At 36.5% G+C, this 24,576-nt stretch overlaps 1 protein-coding gene across 1 annotated transcript in view; it reads right to left on the reverse strand.

Annotated features, from left to right (window-relative positions):
- Positions 1 to 24,576, reverse strand: part of LOC128648464 (phospholipid-transporting ATPase IC-like) — a 144,467-nt gene that overhangs the window by 28,763 nt on the left and 91,128 nt on the right. Inside the window, 7 exon segments of the mRNA XM_053701148.1 lie at positions 7,302 to 7,493; positions 7,581 to 7,737; positions 10,129 to 10,172; positions 10,964 to 11,172; positions 13,908 to 14,104; positions 21,895 to 21,983; positions 22,718 to 22,876. Of these exon segments, the coding sequence (XP_053557123.1) occupies positions 7,302 to 7,493; positions 7,581 to 7,737; positions 10,129 to 10,172; positions 10,964 to 11,172; positions 13,908 to 14,104; positions 21,895 to 21,983; positions 22,718 to 22,876 (1,047 nt within the window).

Here is a 24,576-nt window from a genome sequence, read left to right on the forward strand (position 1 = left end):
TTGTTGTGAGGAAAGGAACGAAATGATTATTTACCCTGGAAAGAAAGGGAAAGCAAAGTTGACTTAGAAGACATGTCAGTATTCCAAGTTTAATCCATAAAGCTTTTCTAGCTAAAATAGCTAGAGACATATACCTGACATCAACTCTAATGATATCAAAAGATGGTATCACCAATAAAATTATTTAGCATGTTATAGAATAATAATAATGCTAAAAAATTATGATCTGTTACTTGTTGCGCTAAAGCTTCTAACCAAAAAGTTGAAGCTGCAGCAACATCCGCTAAAAATATAGCAGGTCTAAGAAGATTACCTGAACATAAGTAAGCTTTTCTTAGAAAAGATTCAATTTTCCTATCTAAAGGATCCTTAAATGAAGTACTATCTGCCATAGGAATAGTAGTACATTAGCAGGAGTAGAGACAGCCCCATAACCTTAGGGATTTTTGTCCCAAAAAACTCTAATCTGTCAGATGGCACAGGATATAATTTGCTTAAACGTCTAGAAGGAGTAAATAAATTACCCAAATTATTCCATTCCCTGGAAATTACTTCAGAAATAGCATCAGGGAGATAAAACACTTCTGGAATAACTACAGGAGATTTAAAAACCTTATTTAAACGTTTACATTTAGTATCAAGAGGACCAGAATCCTCTATTTCTAATGCAAATAACACTTCTTTAAGTAAAGAACGAATAAATTCCATCTTGAACAAATACAAAGATTTATCAGCATCAACCTCTGAGACAGAAACCTCTGAACCAGAAGAACCATTATCAGTATCAGAATGATGATGTTCATTTAAAAATTCATCTGAAAAAAAGAGAAGTTTTAAAAGACTTTTATGTATACTAGAAGGAGAAATAACAGACATAGCCTTCTTAATGGATTTAAAAAATAAAATCTCTTATGTTATCAGGAACACTCTGAAAATTAGATGTTGACGGACAGCAACAGGTAATGTAACAGTACTAAAGGAAATTTTATCTGCATTAATAAGTTTGACATGACATGCAATACAAATAACAGCTGGAGAAAACAGATACCAAAAGTTTATAGCAGACTTAGCTTGGTAGCTCCAGCACTGTGCAGTGATTTTCCTGTAGTATCTTCTGACTCAGTTGCAACGTGGAACATCTTGCAATATGTAAAAGAAAAAAAAACAACATATAAAGCAAAATTGATCAAATTCCTTAAATGACAGTTTCAGGAATGGGAAAAAAATGCCAGTGAACAAGCTTCTAGCAACCAGAAGCAATAAATAATGAGACTTAAATAATGTGGAGACAAAAATGACGCCCATATTTTTTAGCGCCAAAAAAGACGCCCACATTATTTGGCGCCTAAATGCTTTTGGCGCCAAAAATGACGCCACATCCGGAACGCCGACATCTTTGACGCAAAATAACGTCAAAAAATGACGCAACTTCCGGCGACACGTATGACGCCGGAAACGGAAAAGAATTTTTGCGCCAAAAAAGTCCGCGCCAAGAATGACGCAATAAAATGAAGCATTTTCAGCCCCCGCGAGCCTAACAGACCACAGGGAAAAAAGTCAAATTTTTGAGGTAAGAAAAAATATGATAATTCAATGCATAATCCCAAATATGAAACTGACTGTCTGGAAATAAGGAAAGTTGAACATTCTGAGTCAAGGCAAATAAATGTTTGAATACATATATTTAGAACTTTATAAATAAAGTGCCCAACCATAGCTTAGAGTGTCACAGAAAATAAGACTTACTTACCCCAGGACACTCATCTACATGTTTGTAGAAAGCCAAACCAGTACTGAAACGAGAATCAGTAGAGGAAATGGTAAATATAAGAGTATATCGTCGATCTGAAAAGGGAGGTAAGAGATGAATCTCTACGACCGATAACAGAGAACCTTATGAAATAGACCCCGTAGAAGGAGATCACTGCATTCAATAGGCAATACTCTCTTCACATCCCTCTGACATTCACTGCACGCTGAGAGGAAAACCGGGCTCCAACTTGCTGCGGAGCGCATATCAACGTAGAATCTAGCACAAACTTACTTCACCACCTCCCTTGGAGGCAAAGTTTGTAAAACTGATTTGTGGGTGTGGTGAGGGGTGTATTTATAGGCATTTTAAGGTTTGGGAAACTTTGCCCCTCCTGGTAGGAATGTATATCCCATACGTCACTAGCTCATGGACTCTTGTTAATTACATGAAAGAAAAGACCCTTTTCAACCCGTAATATCAGAACTATTCCTGTCAGATCAGGATCAAATAAGGTCTTACCCTTGTACGGAAGCACCAGAAATTCTGACTCAGAGGAAAAAAAAAAACACTGTCCGCAATGCCCCATGGGCTAGCACAGCAATGCCAGATATCTTGGTTCCTGGCTGAAAAACTTGTATGGTAGCATCAGAAAAAGAATTGGCTAGCTTAAGAGCCTTAATTCTTTACTGGGTCTCCTCCAAAGGAGACTCTTACCAAATTGGAAGCAGACAAGACATCGCACCAATAAGATGCCGCTCTTGACACAGTGGCAATACAAACTTCCATGTAAACCTTCAGCTTAGTCCATTGACCCTGAAAACAGCTATCCTCTCTAGGAATCGTAGTTCTCTTAGCCAGAGTAGAAATGCCCTACTACTTTAGGCACCATGCGCTATGATCTTTAATGGAGACAGCGACAGGAAAAGGAATCCCTGACTTCTCCCATTCCTGTAAAAAATCTCCCAGCAAAGCCTGGAAAAAAAAAACGTCCATAGAGGAATCCTAGTAATTATAAAGTTTACTAGATTCTTTAGGGTTGACAATGACACACGTATCGAAGTCACTCCAAAGTAGCAAAAACCTCTAACCTCCTCTAGGTGTTCAAGCTTAAACCTGAAGGATACTACTTCAGCCTCAGATGAAGGAATTATATTGTCAGAAGAGACATGAGGCTTAGAAACAAAAAGTTTCTTCATGTTAAAAAACAATCTAAATATGAGGAAACAGACTTGCCAAAAAAAAACCAAAACAATACCAGTACACGAAAAGCAAAGATGCATAGGAACAGACCTTTGTTCCAAAAGCATAAGCAAATTTGAGTCTTTTCTTAATAGGAAAAGAAACGTACTGTCACTTTAAATTTTCTAGCAGCTTAAAGGCAATGTATAACTGATGCAAATCGGAGTCTTTCCTTAACATAAAAAAGAAACATACTGTCAAATTTCTTTGCATCAATGCATAACTGACTTCATAAGATTTAAGACAGTCTAAATTGAAAACGTCAAAAAAAAAACAAAAAAAAAAAAAAACACATGACGTTCTGATACCCGTATGTAATACAACCTCTAAAAATACGGATTGAACATAAAAACATAGTGGCTATCACTATGCAGCTTAAAAAAAAATAAAAAATATGAGGCCCCCGAACCGGATATTTACTAGATCCGTGACGCGACCATGACAAACCATCTTAGATGATCGAGTCCATTCAAGTATAAAAACGAGTTCCGTAGTCGCCTCCATGCTTCGTTTACTTAAACGGCATTATTGACCGAGATTATCGAAGCAGGAGTCGGGGGTCAAGAACGGGCACACAAAAGAAGTGCACAGATTGCATTACTTACTATACAATGCTCACAACGGTCTTGCCCCATATAAACCCTAACAACTCAGCCAGAGAAGTTTGGTTTCCCATTCCCCAAACTGAAAGTTACCGCTGACTACAGCGGAATAAAAACAAATTCAGTCAAAGTATAAAAACAGGGGAATAATAAAAGCGCCAAAGTTATAACATACAGCCTCAGGGAATGAGTCCTACAAAAGGATTTAACCCCCATATGTCTCACACATATTCTGTACTAGGGCAGCAACATATTAGGTAAACACAGTGAAGCCCACCTCACAAGTTCCTAACTGCTTTAAAGCCACCACAGCCCTACTGAAGAGACTAACGTGAAGTACGGCTAGACCCAAACTTAAAAAGAAAGATCAGAGTAAACCTACTCTGGCATTCAAAATAATAAAATCTTGATTTAAGTGCAATAAATCTAATCTTCTTCAGACACTAAAACTTTACCTCCTCCTTGCACCGAAGGCAAAGAGAATGACAGGGGGTTATGGGTAAGGGAAGTTACATTTAAAAGCTTTGCTGTGGTGCTCTTTTCCTCCTCCTGCTGGCCAGGAGTGATATTCCCACTAGTAATTGATGATGCTGTGGACTCATCATATCTTAGGTAAGAAATATACCATGTGACATATGACAACTATATCCCACATATCTACCAAAGCAAAAAGGTTTGGTTCATTACATTTTGGCCGTGAAAGCAATCATAAAAAGCTATTTATTCTCTACAGCAAAATTAGAACTGTAATAAGTTTTTTTGCTTCAGTAGAAGTGATAATAAAGCAGCACTGTATTAAAATAAAAAAATGTTATCTATATTCAGAATATATACCCAAATATTATAAAAACATTTCCCATTGGGTAAGGGATTAGTAATCTTCACGAGTGTAACTGCTGATTATCAAATTTTATGCACCACTGCCACCATCTGGCAGCAATTCGTATAGCAAAACCAAGAAGAAAAAAAAATGAAATTTCAGGATAAATTGTTTTAAAAGTAAAAAAATATTACTCCACTCTATCATTTAACAAGAGAATATGTAAAATATTGCAGAGGTTAATTAATGTATATGGAAGAAAATGAGATGTGAAACTGAGGGAGACTGGACCTGCAGACTTCATCTGCCGCTAGACATATTTCTATTCATTGGGCTCTGTAAATAGGTACCGTACTGACTGCTGTAAATGGTGTGGCAATTGTCAAGGCACAACTTAAATATTAATACATAAACAAATGCACACACAAAACATTAAGTATGTATTTGTGTGTGTACACATTTGTGTGTGTATTTGCCTATGTATAGATGTATGTGTGTATTCTTTTCTCTCACTGCGGTCTACCTTTTGCTTGTAGCGTTATAAAACCTGAAAACAAAAAGTTGCGTTTGCAGATCACTGAGTTTCGGTTTGCTTATGTGTCTTATTGTGCTACTTGGTTCAGATAGTGCAGTCTTTTTCTTTTTTATTGAATTTTAAATATATAAGCACATAAAGTACAATAAAACAATAGTAAATGAGACTTAAGAAAAACGGGTATAAATCTGTTGATATATAATGTGAACTGCCAAGCAAACAGAATATCTACTAAAATAAACTTAAATATGTACAAGTAAGCAAGTCAATGTTCCAGAGAGCTACAGAGAGATGCACAGAATTAGTTTGTGCTATGGAATAATTGACGGATGAAGCCCCAGCATTAAAATTGTGCCCTACTTTATATTTTTATTGTTATTACCCCCCAAGTAGCAGATAATATTACCTTAGTCAGTGACACTTAATCAGTAAAGTGGATATATACCTCCCCTCCCCTGTCCTCAACCAGCTAAGGTTTCAAGGATTATAAGTGAAATTTAAAGGGACACTGAACCCAAATTTTTTCAGCCGTGATTCAGATAGAGCATAAAATTTTAAGCAACTTTCTAATTTACTCCTATTATCAATTTTTCTTCGTTCTCTTGCTATCTTTATTTGAAACAGAATGCACCTAAGCTTTTTTTGGTTCAGACTAAGGACAGCACTTTTTTATTGGTGGATGAATTTATCCACCAATCAGCAAGAACAACCCAGGTTGTTCACCAAAAATCGGCCTCTAAACTTACATTCTTGCATTTCAAATAAAGATACCAAGAGAATGAATAACATTTGATAATAGGAGTAAATTAGAAAGTTGCTTAAAATTTCATGATCTGAATCACAAAAGAAAACATTTGGGTTCAGTGTCCCTTTTTAAGTTGTAGGTTCACCTACTCCTTTGTGAGCATTAGAGTGTAAACCCTCTGCACTGTGTGCAGTCTTTTATTAAAAACAAAAAAACAGAAACCCCAAAAAGTAATTTTTCATGTTTTATTTGAAGTCTTGTCACTTTGAGATAAATTGCTGTTGCACTTTGGCCACTCTGGCTCAAAATCGTTTGCCATCACTGCTCTAACCCATTTTTTTTTTTTTTTTTTTTATTGAGGTTATACAAATGAAATAACAGAAACGTTTCAGACATATAAAAGGCATGTCAGTATGACAATAACCATCCACTTTTGCATAATTAACATGACCTATTGCAAGTGATGAAACCTCAAAAATAGTTTTATACAAAGACGCAGAATGTGAACAAGCGTAGAGCACATTAAGTCAATAACTGTTGATAGTTAGGAAACCTTTGAAGGTGCTCCTGTTGATGTGTGGTGCTCTATATGAAATGTGCGAGCCAGATATTGATGAATGGTAGTATTTAAGTATGTATGTGATTGTCTGGTATTTAGTGGGAAGAGTGTATAATTTCACCATCGTACCCCTCTAGGAGGAGGGGCCCCGAACACTGGTAGAGATAAAGAGAAAAAAAAAAGGGGGCGGGATTTGCAAAGGTAAGAAGTCTACCTGCCTCCTTCGTAGTTTCTAAGATGAGGGAGTTCTAATTTTCTTCCACAGTTCCCATGTTTGACAATGTAGAGAGACCCTATTAGTTGTGGTGAATATAGGACTTTCCATTACTTCTAGATAATCCATGATTTTGACCAAGTCATGCCAATTGGGGATAGTGACTTGTTTCCACTTACGCACAATGGTTAGCTTAATGGCCATCAGCAAATAGATACTAAGGAGGAGACCCACCGGTGATAGAGGGAACCCCACCCCGAACCCATTTTGGTTTTTTTTACACATATTTATGTCCCTTAAAGTTAAAGGGAACAGTCTACATGATTTTTTTTCTTTATTGTTTAAAAAGATAGATAACGTCTTTACTACCCAATCCCCAGCTTTGCACAACATCATTGTTATATTAATATACTTTATAACCTCTAAATATCTGTATTTTCTAAGTCCCTGCAGGCCACCTCTTCTCTCATTGCATTTTATTAGCATTTCCCAGGCAGACTGTGCTAGTTCATGTGTGTCCTATAGATAACACTATGTTTACTCCCCTGGAATTATGCAGGAACCAGCACTGATTGGCTAAAATGCAAATTTGTAAAAAGCACTGAGATGAGAGGGCAGTCTGCAGAGGCCTAGATACAAGGTAAAAGAGGTAAAAAGTGTATTAACATAACCGTGTTGGGTATGCAAAACAATACAAATTTTCAAGCAGACTGTTGCTTTATGAAACAGCTTGTAAAAGAAACGTAAATAGTTAATGCATACATTAGTCATATAATGGAAAGTTTGCCACACACACAAATCTCATCTGATAAAAACAGAAATAAAGGAACATACCAATTATAGACATTCGCTTTCTATCACTGTTAAAGTCTAGGATCGCAAGGACATCATAGGTTTCTTCTACCCCCATCGCACTTATTGTAATTGTGTTCTGGGTTCTTGTAAGATAAACATAACCAAAGTTCCTGGCTGCTGTTACCAGGGCACCTTCATCTGGAGATGCAGCTTGATAGACCAGCTCCCCGCCTGAGAGTAAAAAAACCAAACAAATGACATTCAGAAAACCACTCAAACGGTTTCATATTTTGTAAAATAATTAAACATCTTACTTACCCTCCGACTTCTCCACCATTACAGTGTGGCACAGGGCCAGAAGCTTAAAAAACAGACCAACATCAGAATCCTTTCCAGATCGGATCTGTTCTATCAAGTAGTTGTCGTTAAACGTAAACTTTGGGTCAGCTAAAATATTCCAGCTGAAGTCTACACACTGCAGAATAAATAAAGTCATCAGATACTGGAAGCCAGAGAATACATTTATACAATGTCACTAAACGCTAGATATGGGTTGTAAAACCCACGTATTCTTCATGACAAGTAGAGAGATGTTACCCAGTGTTAGATAATGCAGAGAATTTAGCATTTTATCAGTTTGTCACTTTTCTGCCTGTAGGAGTGAGCCTCTTTCTCCCTATAAAAGTTACTTGAACTGGAGCACAACAATTGAAATCTTAAAAAGGGACACCGAGGACGGTAACCTCAAAATTAAACTTTCATGGTTAAGGTAGAGCTTGCATTTTAAAACAACTTTCTTCTATTCTCCCACAATTGGCTTTGTTCTCTTTGCATCATTTGTTGACGCCTAAACCAAAGTAACCTCAAAGAGACCTGCAGACCTCCCCAACTGACCCTATTTGAGAGGGACAGTCCCTAATTCTGAGCTCTGTTCCTCTGAGGCAGCCATGTGTCCCTATTTGCAGAATTTCCTTTAGCCCTCCATACACTAGCAAGATGCCCCCACCAACCATCCACACACACCAGTGAACCCACCCACTATCCACTAGTAACCCTGCCCCTTTTTGAGTCCCTAATACCTAGCCACAAATGTTGGAAGGTATGGGAGTGTGCACTTGTCCTTAGCACTCTATGGCACAAGTGTTTGCAACACTGCTGCCATAGAGTACTAAAAGACACATGCACACTCCTGAGCTTCTAAGAGCCATCCTTTGGTTACTCTTTAACAAAGGATAGCAAGAAAATAAAGTAAATTGATAACAGAAGTAAATAACAAGTTGTTGAAAAGTTCAAGCTCTGTTATAATCATAAAGTTTAATTTTAAATGTACTGTCCCTCTAGTCACATAATTGTCCCTACCTTTTCTCAGCAGGGGACATAAGATAATAGGTACTCATTACTTTACAGAGACTAAAGCATTACACTTATTTCCTCAGTATATAAACCACTGATATAATTGTAAAACGTATGCATTTTATTCTGAAGCTAATCTTTGCCTTGAATACATTATTATACCTAGTTTACTGCACTTTTAAAAAATATTTCTATCGAAAGCACTATTCTATCAGAGCCTATAACACTGGCAAAACAGCTCTCAATAGAAAGTTGTTTAAAGAAACAAAAATATGTGAAAAGTCTATTTTAAAAAGTGACAAACAAAAATAAATAAATAAAATGCATGTAAAATAAAAAAAGTGTTTTAAAAGATTTTGCTTTATAAAGTGATTACATTGAATCTATTTAAAGGGACAGTCTACACCAGGATTTTTATTGTTTTAAAAGATAGCTAATTCCTTTAATACCCATTCCCTAGTTTTGCATAACCAACACAGTTATATTAATATACTTTTTACCTCTCTGATTACCTTGTGTCTAAGCCTCTGCAAACTGCCCACTTATTTCAGTTCTTTTGACAGACTTGCATTTTTGCCAATCAGTGCTGACTCCTAGGTAATTCGATGTGCGTGAGCACAATGTTATCTATATGACACACATGAACTAACGCCCTCTAGTGGTAAATAAAACTGTCAAAAACGCATTCAGATAAGAGGCAGCCTTCAAGGTCTGAGAAATTAGCATATGAACCTCCTAGGTTTAGCTTTCAACTAATAATAGCAAGAGTACAAAGCAAAACTGGTGATAAAGGTAAATTGTAAAATTACATGCCCTATCTGAATTGTAAAAGTTTATTTTTGGACTAGACTGTCCCTTTAAATGGGTATTGGTTCGAACAGGAAATGTTTGTCTTTAAACTAGAGACTCACTGGTTGATATGGTCTATTAGAGAACAGGGTTGTACCTTCACATGCATAAACAAAATGACAGCTTTATTTTTATTTTTTAATTTTTAAATGCATCAAAGAAAAAAATCTCTATTGTTCCCTTAAAATATAATACTGCTCTGTTTGCTAAAGTAGTTAATTTTTTTACATCCCCCACAATATTTCCTTAACCAATGTTCAAAGATTAAACAACACAGTTCAACCAATCGGTGGGTGCATAAGGTTCTATTGCAGATGTTGATTGGCTGGTTTGCATATGCATTTTCTGTATGGGAGGTAGGGGAAAGCACCAATGTGCTGGTTTACTTATTTGTTTAACCCTTTATAAGTAGTCAAATGCATAAACAGGGATGAATTTATAAAAGAATACGTTAGATAATTTTTTATTTCCAGCTTCCATGTTCCTCTAAACAGGTAATAACTTCTAAACAAGACTTCAATGTCAGATCCTACTTAAAAACAGATCTTGTTATCTTTCCCACAACTAGTGTTATACCATTTAGTGAGTATCAAAAGCTACTTGGTTCATAGAACTGAAAAATACCTTTTATTAAAATGTTAAGATGAATTAAAATTATACTGACCTCACTTTGGCCAGACTTCATCCCAGCCGTTTGTCTTGGCTCACCTAAAAAAGATGAATAATTTATAGTTAAACCTTCAAAACATAAATACAAATGTGAACCTTAAAAGGGACAGTCTACTACAGTATTGTTATCGTTTAAAAAGATAGATAATCCCTTTATTACTCATTCCACAGTTTTGCATAACCCACAGGTTAAATTATTATACTTTTTACCGCTGTGATTACCTTGTATCTAAGCCTCCGCAGACCACCCCCTTATCTAAGTTCTTTTGAAATACTTTCATTTAAGCCAAATCAGTACTGAGTTATAAATAACTCCACGGGAGTGAGCACAATATTATCTATATGGCAAAAACTAGCGCCATCTAAAAGTGAAAAACTGTCAAAATTCAGTGAGATAAGAGGCGGCCTTCAAGGGCTTCGAAATTAGCATATGAGCCTACCTAGGTTAAGCTTTCAACAAATAATACCAAAATAACAATGCAAATTTGATGATAAAAGTAAATTGGAAAGCTGTTTAAAATGCCATGCCCTATCTGAATCATAAAAAAATAATTTTAGCTTGACTGTCCCTTTAAAGGTTTGCTGTATAATAACAGAAGCATACATAATAGTATAAACAAGTCTCATTCATATACTAGAATATTGTTGCCCTTTTTAGTCCAGCAGTTCTAAAGAACTGTGCCACCTTCATAATTACTGCTTCCTGTGGAAATCACCCTCCCTGTTCCTTTAAGAGTCTCTTTATGCGTTTTTTTTTAAAGTGTGTGGAGCCAAGAGAATTAAGTTAATTCATAGATTTGTCAATTTTTTCCCCCTATTGACCACCTTACCATAAGTCTCCTCATTTATGGTGCACTTCTTAAAAGTCATTATATTCTGTGTTAGGGTTCCAGTCTTGTCAGAGAAGATGTACTGGATTTGGCCAAGCTGCTCATTAAGTGTTGTGGTCCTGGCCTTAGCTGCTGTATCTTTCTCAGGGTAATACATCTGTAAGTCCCAGTTGATAAAATAACTTTGCCCTAAACGGATTACTTCAACACTAAAAATATAAATACAAAATATTATGGTAAAATGACAGATTTACAACAGAAAACAGATTAATCAACATTTCTTTGTATAAAATGTAGGAGTTTTTCTTTTTGGAGTATGTAGAGAGTACCAGCATTTTTGTTTTTTTATAGGTTCATCCCTTTCCTATATAAACCCTTTCTTCCTATATAATTAACAGCCTGCATTAATAAGGTACACTGCATATGACCCAGCAAGCATACCCTGTAATGTAAATCAGTCTATAGATTTTTCCTTTGAATCTTTAAAAATAAAAGTTAAAATAATATTTGAATAAGTTGGAACAACTACCCAGCTCTGTACAAACAATTCAGCAAAAGGGATACATAGTATAAAACCGGGAACAAATATTAAAAAAACGAGGCCTAAAAAAGCCTCCGAAATCAGGTTAGAAACAAAAGGAAGAAACACATTTGATGATTTAATAACATTAATAATTCCAAAACATTATCTTAAAAGTAAAATGCTATAAAAACTGCGTAAAGCAATTAAATTGTTCTATCCGGAACAAAAAGCTCTTATGACTTTTCCTCTAAACCTAGAGAGAGATGAGCCCTTATAGGAGGTATAGTCCTGCTTTAGAAGGATTTTGAGAAAATATAAAACCTGTCATTGTATTCTCTATTAGACACAGCATTACATCCAGTATTGCATAGAATCAGTAAAACAGGTTAATATATCTGCACAACATCTCACCCAAGTAGGGAATCTAAAAGGGATAACAACCTTCTGAGACACAAGTGCAGATGCTCAGAATACAAGTAGATATCCCAACAGAAATACATGAAAAACTCTTAATGCACAGCTCACCCTGCACAGGTAAATTGGTAATTTAGTCATTTTTAATAAGGGTTAAATAGTATATTTAAATAATTTGAGTAGGGTTTTTTAATATGTAATATAGTTAATTTAATTGGTAGTTTAATGTAATCGTAGTATAATAGTTAGGGTAGGTTAATTAATAGTTTAATTTAATTCTACAGGTAAGTTTTAATTTATTTTAATATAGGGATGTTGTAATTTTAATGTAAAGTTAGCGGGTTGATAAGTTTAGGGGTTAATAGGTTAATTTAGTTTATGGCGATGTGGGGGCTAGCGGTTTAGGGATTAATAGGTTTAGTTAATGGTAGTGATGTGGGGGCTTGTGGTTTAGGGGTTAATACATTTATTTAGGTGGTTGTGGGGTCCGGGAGCGGTGGGATAGGGGGGTTGATAACTTTATTAAAGTTGCGGCAGTGTCCGGGAGCAGCAGGATAGGGGTTAATAACTTTATTAAAGTTGCGGCGGGGTCCGGGAGCAGCAGGATAGGGGTTAATAACTTTATTAAAGTTGCAGCAGGGTCCGGGAGCAGCGGGATAGGGGTTAAACATTTTAGTATAGTGGCGGCGTTTAGAGTATAAATAAAGTTGGGAAAAAGCCGAATAGCAGCGAGATCGATGACTGCTAGTTAACAGTCCGATGCTCTTCGCCCACTGCTTTTTTTAATAAATATGGAGAGCGTATTCAGGTCTGCAGCTGCGATGTTAGGCGAGCGTATTGGTGCCGGCGCATGCAGCATAGTCGAGGCTTTGATAAATAGGCCCCATAAACCCAATATTTTTCTGTCATGATTTAGATAGCATAACTATTTTAAAAAGAACTTCTTACTTTATTTATATTATCTAATTTGTTTTGTTCTCTTTGTATCCTTTGCTGAAAAGTATACTTGGACTCAGAAGCTGCTGATTGGTGCTGCACATATATGCTTCCTGTCATTGGCTATCAGTTAGCTCCAAGTAGTGCATTACTGCTCCTTTGACAAAGGATACCAAGAGAATGAAGCAAATTAGTTGATATAACTAAATTGGAAACTTGTTTAAAATTGCATGCTCTATCTGATCTACAGGGATTTCAGATAGACATAAGGGCTCTCTAGTTACTTGAAATACATTTTATAAAAAGGCAATTTCGCAGTTTTTTTGAAAGGCACATAAAGGTAAAGCACTGCATAAACCACCAAACTGACATAAAGACACTGTGTAAACACGATTATGTGCCCAAAAATATTTTAAAATAGCATCTAGAATACATGCACCAAAAATACATGCATACAAAATAAATTAATACATACTTACACATCTATTATTACTCAGTTAGCAGCCTGTCTAACCCCAAATAAACAGAAACTAAACAAACTCAAGCAGGAAGAGAAGGGTATCAGAGGTGGGACCAAGTCATTGGTTTGCAAGTCACAAGTAAGTCTGAGTCAAGACAGGCAAGTCAAGTCAAGTCCAAGTCATAAGATTCAAGTCCACATCTCTGAAGGGTATATATAAGGGTGGTAGGTGCTTCCACCTACTCCAGTGGTTAGACACTAACTACACACCAGTAATGATATGAATCCGTGAGTGTAAAAGAAATATATAAACATATGCACATCTATGCATGTCAATTTAGATAGCTAGCCAGTTATTTTAAAACACACACAAAAAAATACACTAAAAATTAAAATGTATAGCAAATGAAAATGTTTTGTATAGCAATTTTTAAGTATTTAAAATTGTATTTGTCTTAAATAACCAGTTATATACAATTTTTTTTTCTATTTCCAACAAACAATATTTATAATGCAAATACTTTTATTTGGTTATTGCTATCCTTTGACCCTTTTATTAACATTACTTCTAATAATAGTCACATTTTTATATAATTATATCTGTTGCTTACCTTACATAGAGGGAAATAGGAACCATAGTATTGAGAACAATTATATAACCCCAAAATGCCAGAAAGCCACGATAGGATGGTGAATAAGTATTTCCATCATCTAGATACCAAGACACATTGGTTTGTCCATACTGCTGTTCCCAATAGGTCTGCCCAATGGCAAGTCCCGCAGAGGAAAGAATCAACAGAACAAATATCTGGAAAAGAAATGTCCAGCAGAAAATTGGTTTCAGAATTGTGAAAATAATATATTGGCAAAAATACAAAACTAAAGAAAAACATAGAAGGCATCTATACTATTATTATCGGTTATTTGTAGAGCGCCAACAGATTCCGCAGCGCTAACCTATTGAAACTGAAAACTAAACTTTCATGTTTGAAATAGTTTTTAAATTCTAATCATCCAATAGAAAAAGATAATTAGAATTTAAGATTTAAATAAAAAATTCTTGCTATTGGTTGATTTAAATCAGCCAATAGGGATTGACAGGTTTAAAATCAGCCAATCAGAAAGAGCATGTTATTTAGAGAGCCTTTTAAATGTACTATTATTATCAAATGTACTTGGTTCTCTTTGCATTCTAGGTGCGCTCAGGAGCAGCAATACACTATGAGCTAGCTGGTGATTGGTTGCTACACACATATCTCTTGTCATTGGTTTATCACGTGTTAAGCTAGGTCCCAGTGGTAGATTGCTGCATCTTAGTTGATGCTAACTAGGTGTTTTCCCCTTTTCAGGGGCTAACCCACCACATAGATATATGGAAGCAAAAGGAATAATAAAATGCTTTAACATATTAGAATATTTTCTTTTTGTACTTTTAGGTCCGTTTAAAAAGGATATTAAAATCAGTATAAGATTGTAATATAAAATGTTTAATTATGTGTAGTTAAAAAAAACTTTGTAATATACTTTCATTATTTATTTTGTACTCTAATAAATTTGTTGATTTTTCAAATTTCACTGAATACTACAAAGTAATGGACGCCGCCATGTCTAAACTAGTTTTAAATTTAAGTTTTAAGCTTATCCTACTGCCCAGCTGCAAACAATTAGGAACAGATATAAAAACAGGCAATAAAAGACTCATACAAACAAGGTTGTGTGGGATTTCACATAGCTTTGTTTACTCAAACTACTTTGTTGCCTGGTTTATATAGCTTGTCCCAATTGTTCTCAGCAGAAGACAGAGATAAATAGAAAACTAGTTTATAGAATCTATGGTACTTTTTTTAAACAAAACTTTAACACTTACATCATCAATATTTAGACAACTAATATAATGGTAAAATTTACAGCTACATTTTATTCTAAGACTTATCTTTGCTAGAAACACATCATTTGGTCTAGCATGTATTTACGGTTTAATATCCCTTTAAGGAGATAAGCAGCTACGCACAAAGCACTATCTGAATATGGGTAATAAGTTGATATCTATACTATAATTGCGTTTGTAATGTCCGTCACCAGTTGCGCACGCATCCTCAATGGAATGTTGACTGCCGTGTTGGCAGTCAAAAGAATTTTACCTGGATGCAGCTTCGCTGCATTCAGGTGGGATTCCGGAAAATGGCAGGGTGGTGAAAGGAATCCACACCACCCTGCCATTTTCGGAATCCACGTGGAGTAAAAAAAAAAAAAAAAAGAAAAAAAAAAAAAAAAAACAAAGCACACACCGCCTGGCACGAGTATAACAGCAAAAAAAAAACGAACCTCCCACACAAAAGTATTAACACATACACCGCAAAACCACACATAGCAAAATAATAAAGTAATTATTTATTTATTTTTATTATTATCGGTTTAGTTTGTAGAGTGCCAACAGATTCCGCAGCGCTATATAACAAAGGGGAGTACAAACAAAACAATTAAAGGGAATCAAATGGGTAGAGGGCCCTGCCAAGAGTTGCACTGTTAAGAAGTGTGATCTACAAACAGGCTGACTCTTAGGCTTACATGCTAAGGGGGTTCAGGGGATAGCAAATGGAGGGTAGTGAACTGGTATAAAGGTAAGGTTAGCATAGGTTGCATGCATCCTTGAACAGTAGAGTCTTTAGGGAGCGCTTGAAGCTTTCAAAACTAGGGGAGAGTCTTGTGGGGCGAGGCAGAGAGTTCCACAAGATGGGAGCCAGTCTGGAGAAGTCCTGTAAACGGGAGTGCGATGAGGTAACCAGAGAGGAGGAGAGTAGGAGGTCGTGAGCAGAGCGAAGGGGAAGGGAGGGAGAGTATCTGGAGACAAGGTCTGAGATATAGGGGGGAGCAGTGCAGTTGAGGGCTTTTTATGTCAGAGTGAGAATTTTGTGTTTGATCCTAGAGGCAAGAGGAAGCCAGTGAAGGGATTGGCAGAGAGGAGCAGCAGATGAAGAGCGACGTGTAAGGAAGATGAGTCTGGCAGAGGCATTCATTATGGATTGTAAGGGAGCTAGGCGGCAGGTGGGGAGACCAGAGAGGAAAGAGTTGCAGTAATCAAGGCAGGAAAGAATAAGAGAGAGTGGATTAAAATCTTAGTTGTGTCTTGTCTAAGGAAGTGTCTAATTTTGGAGATGTTTTTAAGGTGGAAGCAGCAGGCTTTAGCCAAGGACTGAATGTGAGGAGTGAAGGAAAGATCTGAGTCAAATGTGACCCCGAGACATCGGGCATGCGGGGTAGGGGTAATGATGGAGTTGTCTACAGTTAGAGATATTGGGGGTGGAGATTTTGGAAGAAGGGGGGGAAATGAGGAGCTCAGTTTTGGAGAGATTTAGCTTGAGGTAGTGGGAGGACATCCAGGAAGAGATGTGAGAAAGACAGTTAGTGACACGGGTTAGCAAGGAAGGAGATAGGTCTGGTGCAGAGAAGTAGATTTGGGTGTCATCGCCATACAAATGATATTGGAAACCGTGGGGAGCCTAGTGATGACGTATAGATTGAGAAGAGAAGGGGACCGAGGACAGAGCCTTGCGGTACTCCGACAGAAAATGGTGACAGGGCAGAGGAGGCCCCAGAGAAGGCTACACTGAAGATACGGTTTGATAGGTTGGAAGAGAGCCACAAAAGGGCTGTGTCACAGATACCGAAGGTTTGGAGCAGAAAAGGTGGATGGTCGACAGTGTACGAAAGGCTGCGGACAGATCAAGGAGGATAAGCAAGAGAGAGTGGCCTTTTTGATTTTGCTGTAAGGTAGGGTCGGTGTGGTGACCTTAACAATAGCTGTTCCTCTGAGGAGTGATAGGGACGAAATCCAGATTGCAGTGGGTCAAGAAGGGGAGTTTAACGTAAGGGGAAATGGGATAGGGATGCATATACAGGGAAGTGCAGTAATTATAAGGCAAATGAGTATTTTGACCACATCATCCTCTTTATGCATGTTTGTCTTACTCCAAGCTGTATAGGCTCGAAAGCCTACTACCAATTAAGCATATTAGGTGATTGTGCTTCTCTGTAATGAGAAGGGGTTGTGGTCTGACATCAACACCATATTCATGTGTGCATAATTATTAGGCAACTTCCTTTCCTTTGGCAAAATGGGTCAAAAGAAGGACTTGACAGGCTCAGAAAAGTCCAAAATAGTGAGATATCTTGCAGAGGGATGTAGCACTCTTAAAATTGCAAAGCTTCTGAAGCGTGATCATCGAACAATCAAGCGTTTTCATTCAAAAATAGTCAACAGGGTCGCAAGAAGCGTGTGGAAAAACCAAGGCGCAAAAATAACTGCCCATGAACTGAGAAAAGTCAAGCGTAACAGCTGCCAAGATGCCACCAGTTTGGCCATATTTCAGAGCTGCCAACATCACTGGAGTGCCCAAAAGGCACAAGGTGTGCAATACTCAGAGACATGGCCAAGGTAAGAAAGGCTGAAAGACGACCACCACTGAACAAGACACACAAGCTGAAACGTCAAGACTGGGCCAAGAAATATCTCAAGACTGATTTTTCTAAGGTTTTATGGACTGATGAAATGAGAGTGAGTCTTGATGGGCCAGATGGATGGGCCCGTGGCTGGATTGGTAAAGGGCAGGAGAGCTCCAGTCCGATTCAGACGCCAGCAAGGGTGGAGGTGGAGTACTGGTTTGGGCTGGTATCATCAAAGATGAGCTTGTGGGGCCTTTTCGTGGGTTGAGGATGGAGTCAAGCTCAACTCCCAGTCCTACTGCCAGTTTTCTGGAAGACACCTTCTTCAAGCATGGTACAGGAAGGAAGTCCTGCATCCTTCAAGAAAAACATGATTTTCATGCAGGACAATGCTCCATCACAACGCGTCCAAGTACTCCACAGCGTGGCTGGCAAGAAAGGGTATAAAAGAAGAAAATCTAATGACATGGGCCTCCTTGTTCACCTGATCTAGAACCCTATTAGAACCTGTGGTCCATAATCAAATGTGAGATTTACAAGGGAGGGAAAACAGTACACCTCTCTGAACAGTGTCTGGGAGGCTGTGGTTGCTGCTGCACGCATGTTGATGGTGAACAGATCAAAACACTGACAGAATCCATGGATGGGCAGGCTTTGAGTGTCCTTGCAAAGAAAGGTGGCTATATTAGTCACTGATTTGTTTTTGTTTTTTTTTGAATGTCAGAAATGTATATTTGTGAATGTTGAGATGTTATATTGGTTTCACTGGTAAAAATAAATAATTGAAATGGGTATATATTTGTTTTTTGTTAAGTTGCCTAATAATTATGCACAGTAATAGTTACCTGCACACACAGATATCCCCCTAAAATTAATCCTCAAAAATACAACTTGCCTAATAATTCTGCACTCCCTGTACTAATTTTTCGAGAAGCTTTGAAGCAAGAGGGAGGAGGGAAATAGGGTGGTAGTTGGATGGGGAGGTAGGATCAAGGGAAGGTTTTTTGAGGATAGGTGTGACCAGTGCATGTTTCATCGATGAGGGAAATATACCAGTGCTGAGGGAGAGGTTGAAAATGAAAATGTGTGTTAGTAATTTACCCCTTAATCATCAACCACCCATATCGCAATAAACCTAATAAACCTATTAATCCCTAAACTGCAAAACCCCCACATCGCAATAAACCTAATTACCCTATTAACCCCTAAACCACAAAACCCCCACATCGCAATACAGATAATTAACCTATTAACCTCTAAACCACAAAACCCACACATCACAATAAACCTATTTACCCTATTAACCCCTAAACCGCAAAATCCCCACATTGCAATAAACATAATTACCCTATTAACCCCTAAACCCCCACATCGAAAACCCCCACATTGCAATACACATAATTAACCTATTAACCCCTAAACCCACACATCGCAATAAACCAATTTACCCTATTAACCCCTAAACCCCCACATTGCAATAAACCTATTTACCCTGTTAACCCCTAAACCCCCACATTGCAATAAACCTATTTACCCTATTAACCCCTTAAACTGCCAAAACCCACAACACAACTAATTAAACTACTAAGCCCCCTAACCTAATACCCCCTAAATTAACTAATCTAAAAAACACTAAAGTTACAAAAAAAGCTAAAAGATTACAAAAAATAAAAAAGGCTAACATTACAGAAAATAAAAAAACAAATTACCAAAGTTTAGAAAATTAAACCTAATCCCGGACCCTATGAAAATAAAAAAGCCCCCCCCAAAATAAAAACACCCCCTACTCTAAGAATAAACTACCAGTAGCCCTTAAAAGGGCTTTTTGCAGGGCATTGCCCCAGAAGCAACAGCTCTTTTACATTAAAAATACACAAAGTGTCCCCTAACAGTAAAACCCCCTACCCACCAAACCCCCCAAAATAAAAAAAACTAACACTAAACCTAAACTACCCATTGCCCTGAAAAGGGCATTTGTTGGGCATTTCCGTTAAAAGGGCATTTAGCTCTTTTACAAAATGCCCACCCTAATCTAAATAAACCCCCCCAAAAAAACTAAAAAAAAAACTAAGCCTAACCCCCAGGTTGGTAGTCACCGTTCATGAAGTCCTGGCGGAGAAGGTCCTGTCCAATGCGGTGAAGTCTTCTTCCAAGTGGCGACCTCTTCTTTCTTCTTCCAGGAACATCCGGCGTGGAGTGGAGCTGAAGACCGATGACCATGGAGCTGAAGACTGGCGACCTTGGAACTGAAGACCGGCGACCGCGGAGCATGGAGGATCCTCTTCGTACGATCGCCGCCGAACACTGAATAGTGAATTCAAGGTACGCGATTAAAGATGGCGTCCCTTGAATTCCTATTAGCTGATTTGATTCTTCAATTTCAAAATCAGCCAATAGGATGAGAGCTACTGAATTCCTATTGGCTAATTTAATCCACCCTGCCATTTTCGGAATCCACCTGAATGGCAGGGTGGTGAAAGAATCCACCTGATTGCAGCGTAAGGTATTATTTGCAAACGCATAACAAACCATTCTAGGCTTTTTCATTATAATGGGTCAAAATAGCAACTTTGCAAAACTGGTGAAGAATCCTAAATGTAGTGCCAGACTAACATATAATTCAATAAAAAAAATTGACAATAAGTTTAAAGTTATGTGTACTTTATACACAACCTCAGAGGACTTATGTCTACTGAAGCGCAACCATAAATTGGAAAGAACTTTCTTCAGTTATTAATAAGTACTTCAATAATTGTTGGGTTTGAAATTACAATAAGATGATAGAGGAACATAGGTGGTGTCCATGATCAGCCTGTGAGGGCTACAAAAAAACTGTAGATGACTTGTGCTCAAGTAAAAACATCCTGAAATTACAGAGTGAGCAAAGCTGATCTGTTCATTTGTGACCAGACACAGATTCTGTAGAACACTCATTGAAATATTCTAGAACGGTGGTCTGATGTGTGGGTGGATTTGTAAAATAGATAACTTAATATATGTAGCTTTTCAATAGTACAGGATAGAAAATGTTTAAAAACCGCCTGATAAATTTATCCCAACAAGGACTAGGGTAGTATCACATCAAGGACCAAAGATTTCCATAACTAATGTGCTTCTACTTGTTACAAGTTCTTGGATTTGTTCAGGGGCTGAGGGTAACACAAAAATAGAGAGCTGAGATAGCAAGATGGTGCGTATACAAGAAGCCGAAACCACCTGGGTCCGTATGTGTAAATCAATATGTCCCTTAAATCAAGGACATTTTGATGAGTACATTTATCCAGATGAGCCTTAACCATTAAGTAACAGAAAAGTTATCAAGTGTTATAAAATGTTATCTTTGTATCTCTCCATATTCCATATAAGGGGTTCAATAAATAGGAATAAAAGCCATTAAGCGGTACAAACAATGGAATAGAACCCATGAATAATCAAACAAAAAAGTCAATTAAGGGAGCATTTGTAGACAAAAATATGTAGGGGAAACAACCAAAAATGGCTTTTTTTATGTTTATATTTATGCAACTATGAATATATATATATATATATATATATATATATATATATATATATATATATATATATATATATATATATATATATATATATATATATATATATATATATAATATACTACCAATAAACCAACAGTAAAAATGGGGTTTCAAATTGGAGTTGTTTAAGTGCTATATAGAAAAAAAAAATGTAATCCAAGAATTAATTTCTAGGTAACTCGATGTCAAAGGAGATGTCAAATAGTACCAAAATGGTTAAAGGGATACAACACCCAAATTTTTTCATGATTCAGACAGAGCATGCAATTTTAAGCAACTTTCTAATTTACTTCTGTTATCAATTTTTCTTTGTTCTCTTGGTATCTTTATTTGAAAGAAAGAAAAAAACTGTTATATGAGCATAGGAGCCCGCCCATTTTTGGTTTAGACCCTGGATAGTGCTTGCTGATTGGTGGCTACATTTAGCCGGCTCGTAAGCCTACATTCCTGCTTTTTCAAATAAAGATACCAAGAGAATGAAGTAAAATTGATAATGAGTAAATTAGAAAGTTGCTTTAAATTGCATGCTCTATCTGAATCATGAAAGAAAAAAATTTGGGTTCAGTGTCCCTTTAATATAATATAGGAGCTCTGTCCTTACCGTGTACACCATGTAGTTCATTAGATAGTCTATTTTTGTTCTTTTTAATTTGGTTTTCCCACTGTTTCGCATAATTTTTGTGTCAGCACCTAAAAAGTAAGCAAAAAATTAAGTATCCCAAGATGCATCTATCACAGTAGAAACTTTAACTTTAATTATTTGAAATTTATACTTTTCAAATGTGTGTGTGTATATGTGTGTGTGTGTGTGTGTGTGTGTGTGTGTGTGTGTATGTGTGTATGTATATATATATATATATATATATACATACATACACATATATATACATACACACACATACATACACACACACACATATATATGTATATATATATATATATATATATATATATATGTGTATATGTGTATATATATATGTGTGTGTGTATATGTGTGTGTGTATGTGTATATATATATATATATATATATATATATATACACACATACACACATATATATATACATACACACATACACACACACACACTCCAACACCAGCTTTGAAGCAGTGTATAAACTGCCCAAACTGACAAAGACACTGTGCACTGCAAAACTATTGACGCACAAAAATAATTTAAAATGGCAACTAGCATACTTGCGCCCAAAATAAAGGCTTACATACATACAAATCTATTATTTGTACAATTAGCAGCTTAGCCTATCTAACCCAAAATAAACTAAATTAACCAACTCAAGCAGGAAGAGAAAGGTATATAAAACGCCCTATTTTATATTTAACAAAGAAAACAATGTTTTTAATGTCCCTTTAACTTACTTTTTTCATCACTCTTTAGTAAAATAGCAATACAAAAAGGTGATTTACCTGCAAATAAAACAAGCCCATGACAGAAGCAAGTGTTCCGGATCATGCAGCCACGAAGCAAAATTTTATCAACATCAAGACTGTAGCTCATGTTTTTCCAGTATAAAGTTCCAACAAACTTGTCCAGGCGATTATTTGGTTCTTCACAATCGACCAGTCCTGAGAGCGGAACACATAAGGCCAACAACATTTTTAAACCAATAAAAACAGCTATAGGAAAAAATAGAGTTTGTATATAGGAGTGAAATTTGAATATCGGCAAAAAAGATATTTATTCATTCTTGTTAGTCACAACTTTGTTAAGTCGACATTTCAGCTTACGCAGAAGCCTTCATCAAGACAAGTAAAAACTCGCAAACGGCTAAAAGCAAACCGGTTCTGGTGGGCACGGCTTTTAGCCGTTTGCAAGTTTTTACTTGTCTTGATGAAGGCTTCTGCGTAAGCCGAAACGTCGACTTAACAAAGTTGTGACTAACAAGAATGAATAAATAACTTTTTTGCTGATATGCAAATTTCACAAACCCTGAGAGTGCCCATCATCTTCCTATACTGTTCTACTTATTCTTTTGAGGATTGCACCCAGGTTCAGAATTACTGACCAAAGTCGGAGTGCTGGAACACCCGCTACATATATACATATATATATATATATATATACACACACATATATACATACATACATACACATACATATATATATATACACACATACACACACACACACATATATAGAAAGTTCAAATATCCAAGTTATAACACAATCACTCACTGGACTTGATACAGGTGAAATAAAAAAAGTGTTTTATTCCATATAAACCAGTGTCGTTTACGGGTGTTCACTCCTTCATCAGACCAATAATTGTACAGAGTGAATCAAACATTTTATACCCATTGAAACCCCACCCACTTTCCAAAAAAAACACCCAACTGTTGCCATAGCAACCATAGAAAAGACAAATACATTGTGAATGCTCATAGTTACTATTATTGTGTTAATATTATACAGTGCAATAATAAAGATATAGTGTAGTAATAGTGGGACCATTTGCCGAACATCAATCCTTGCTAGTGATAAAAACAAATTCTCTATTTAAAGTGAATGTAAATTTTGATGCTTAAGTGCCCGGTTTTTAAAACTTTGATTAAAAACAGGCGCACTTTAATTCATCAAAATTTACATTTCACTCCTGTTGTGAAAAAAAAACTTATCTTTTAATCTTCACAGCAGCTCCAGCTTCCTCCGGTCTCACAAGCCATTTCTTATGTCAGAAATGATTAAAAGGTCATCCTCCAATCACAGCTTCCCTCCCGGGGGAATCAGTGTCTGATTCAAGGCTGTGATTGGAGGAAGCCGGATGCCTCATTTTAGACCCAGGAAGAGGCTTTGAAACGGGTGGAGGAAGCTGGAGCTGCTGTGAAGATTAAAAGGTAAGTATTTTTTTCACAACAGGAGTCAAATGTAAATTTTGATGAATTAAAGTGCCCCTGTTTTTGATCGAAGTTTTAAAAACTGGGCACTTTAGCATCAAAATTTACATTCACTTTAATATTATCACAAACCTCAGTTGTTATTCCTGCAATGTATCAATGTGTATCATAAATGTATCAAAAACTATTTAACATAACAGTATTCAAATCAATGTATAGATGTGTATAAAGATACAAATGTTTAGTGTAATCACTTCCAACTCCTATAAGTGTAACAATAGTCCTATGTTGGATCTAGTAATAGAGATAACAAGTCTATATACCAGCTATTGTCTAAGATATCGCTACAAATGTATCCTCAGAGTTACCTACATGTAGACAAACTGATCAAAGTATTTCAACAAAATAAAACATAAAAATGCAATACCAAA

The sequence above is a fragment of the Bombina bombina genome, chromosome 2 (assembly GCF_027579735.1).
Source record: "Bombina bombina isolate aBomBom1 chromosome 2, aBomBom1.pri, whole genome shotgun sequence".
NCBI lineage: Eukaryota > Metazoa > Chordata > Amphibia > Anura > Bombinatoridae > Bombina > Bombina bombina.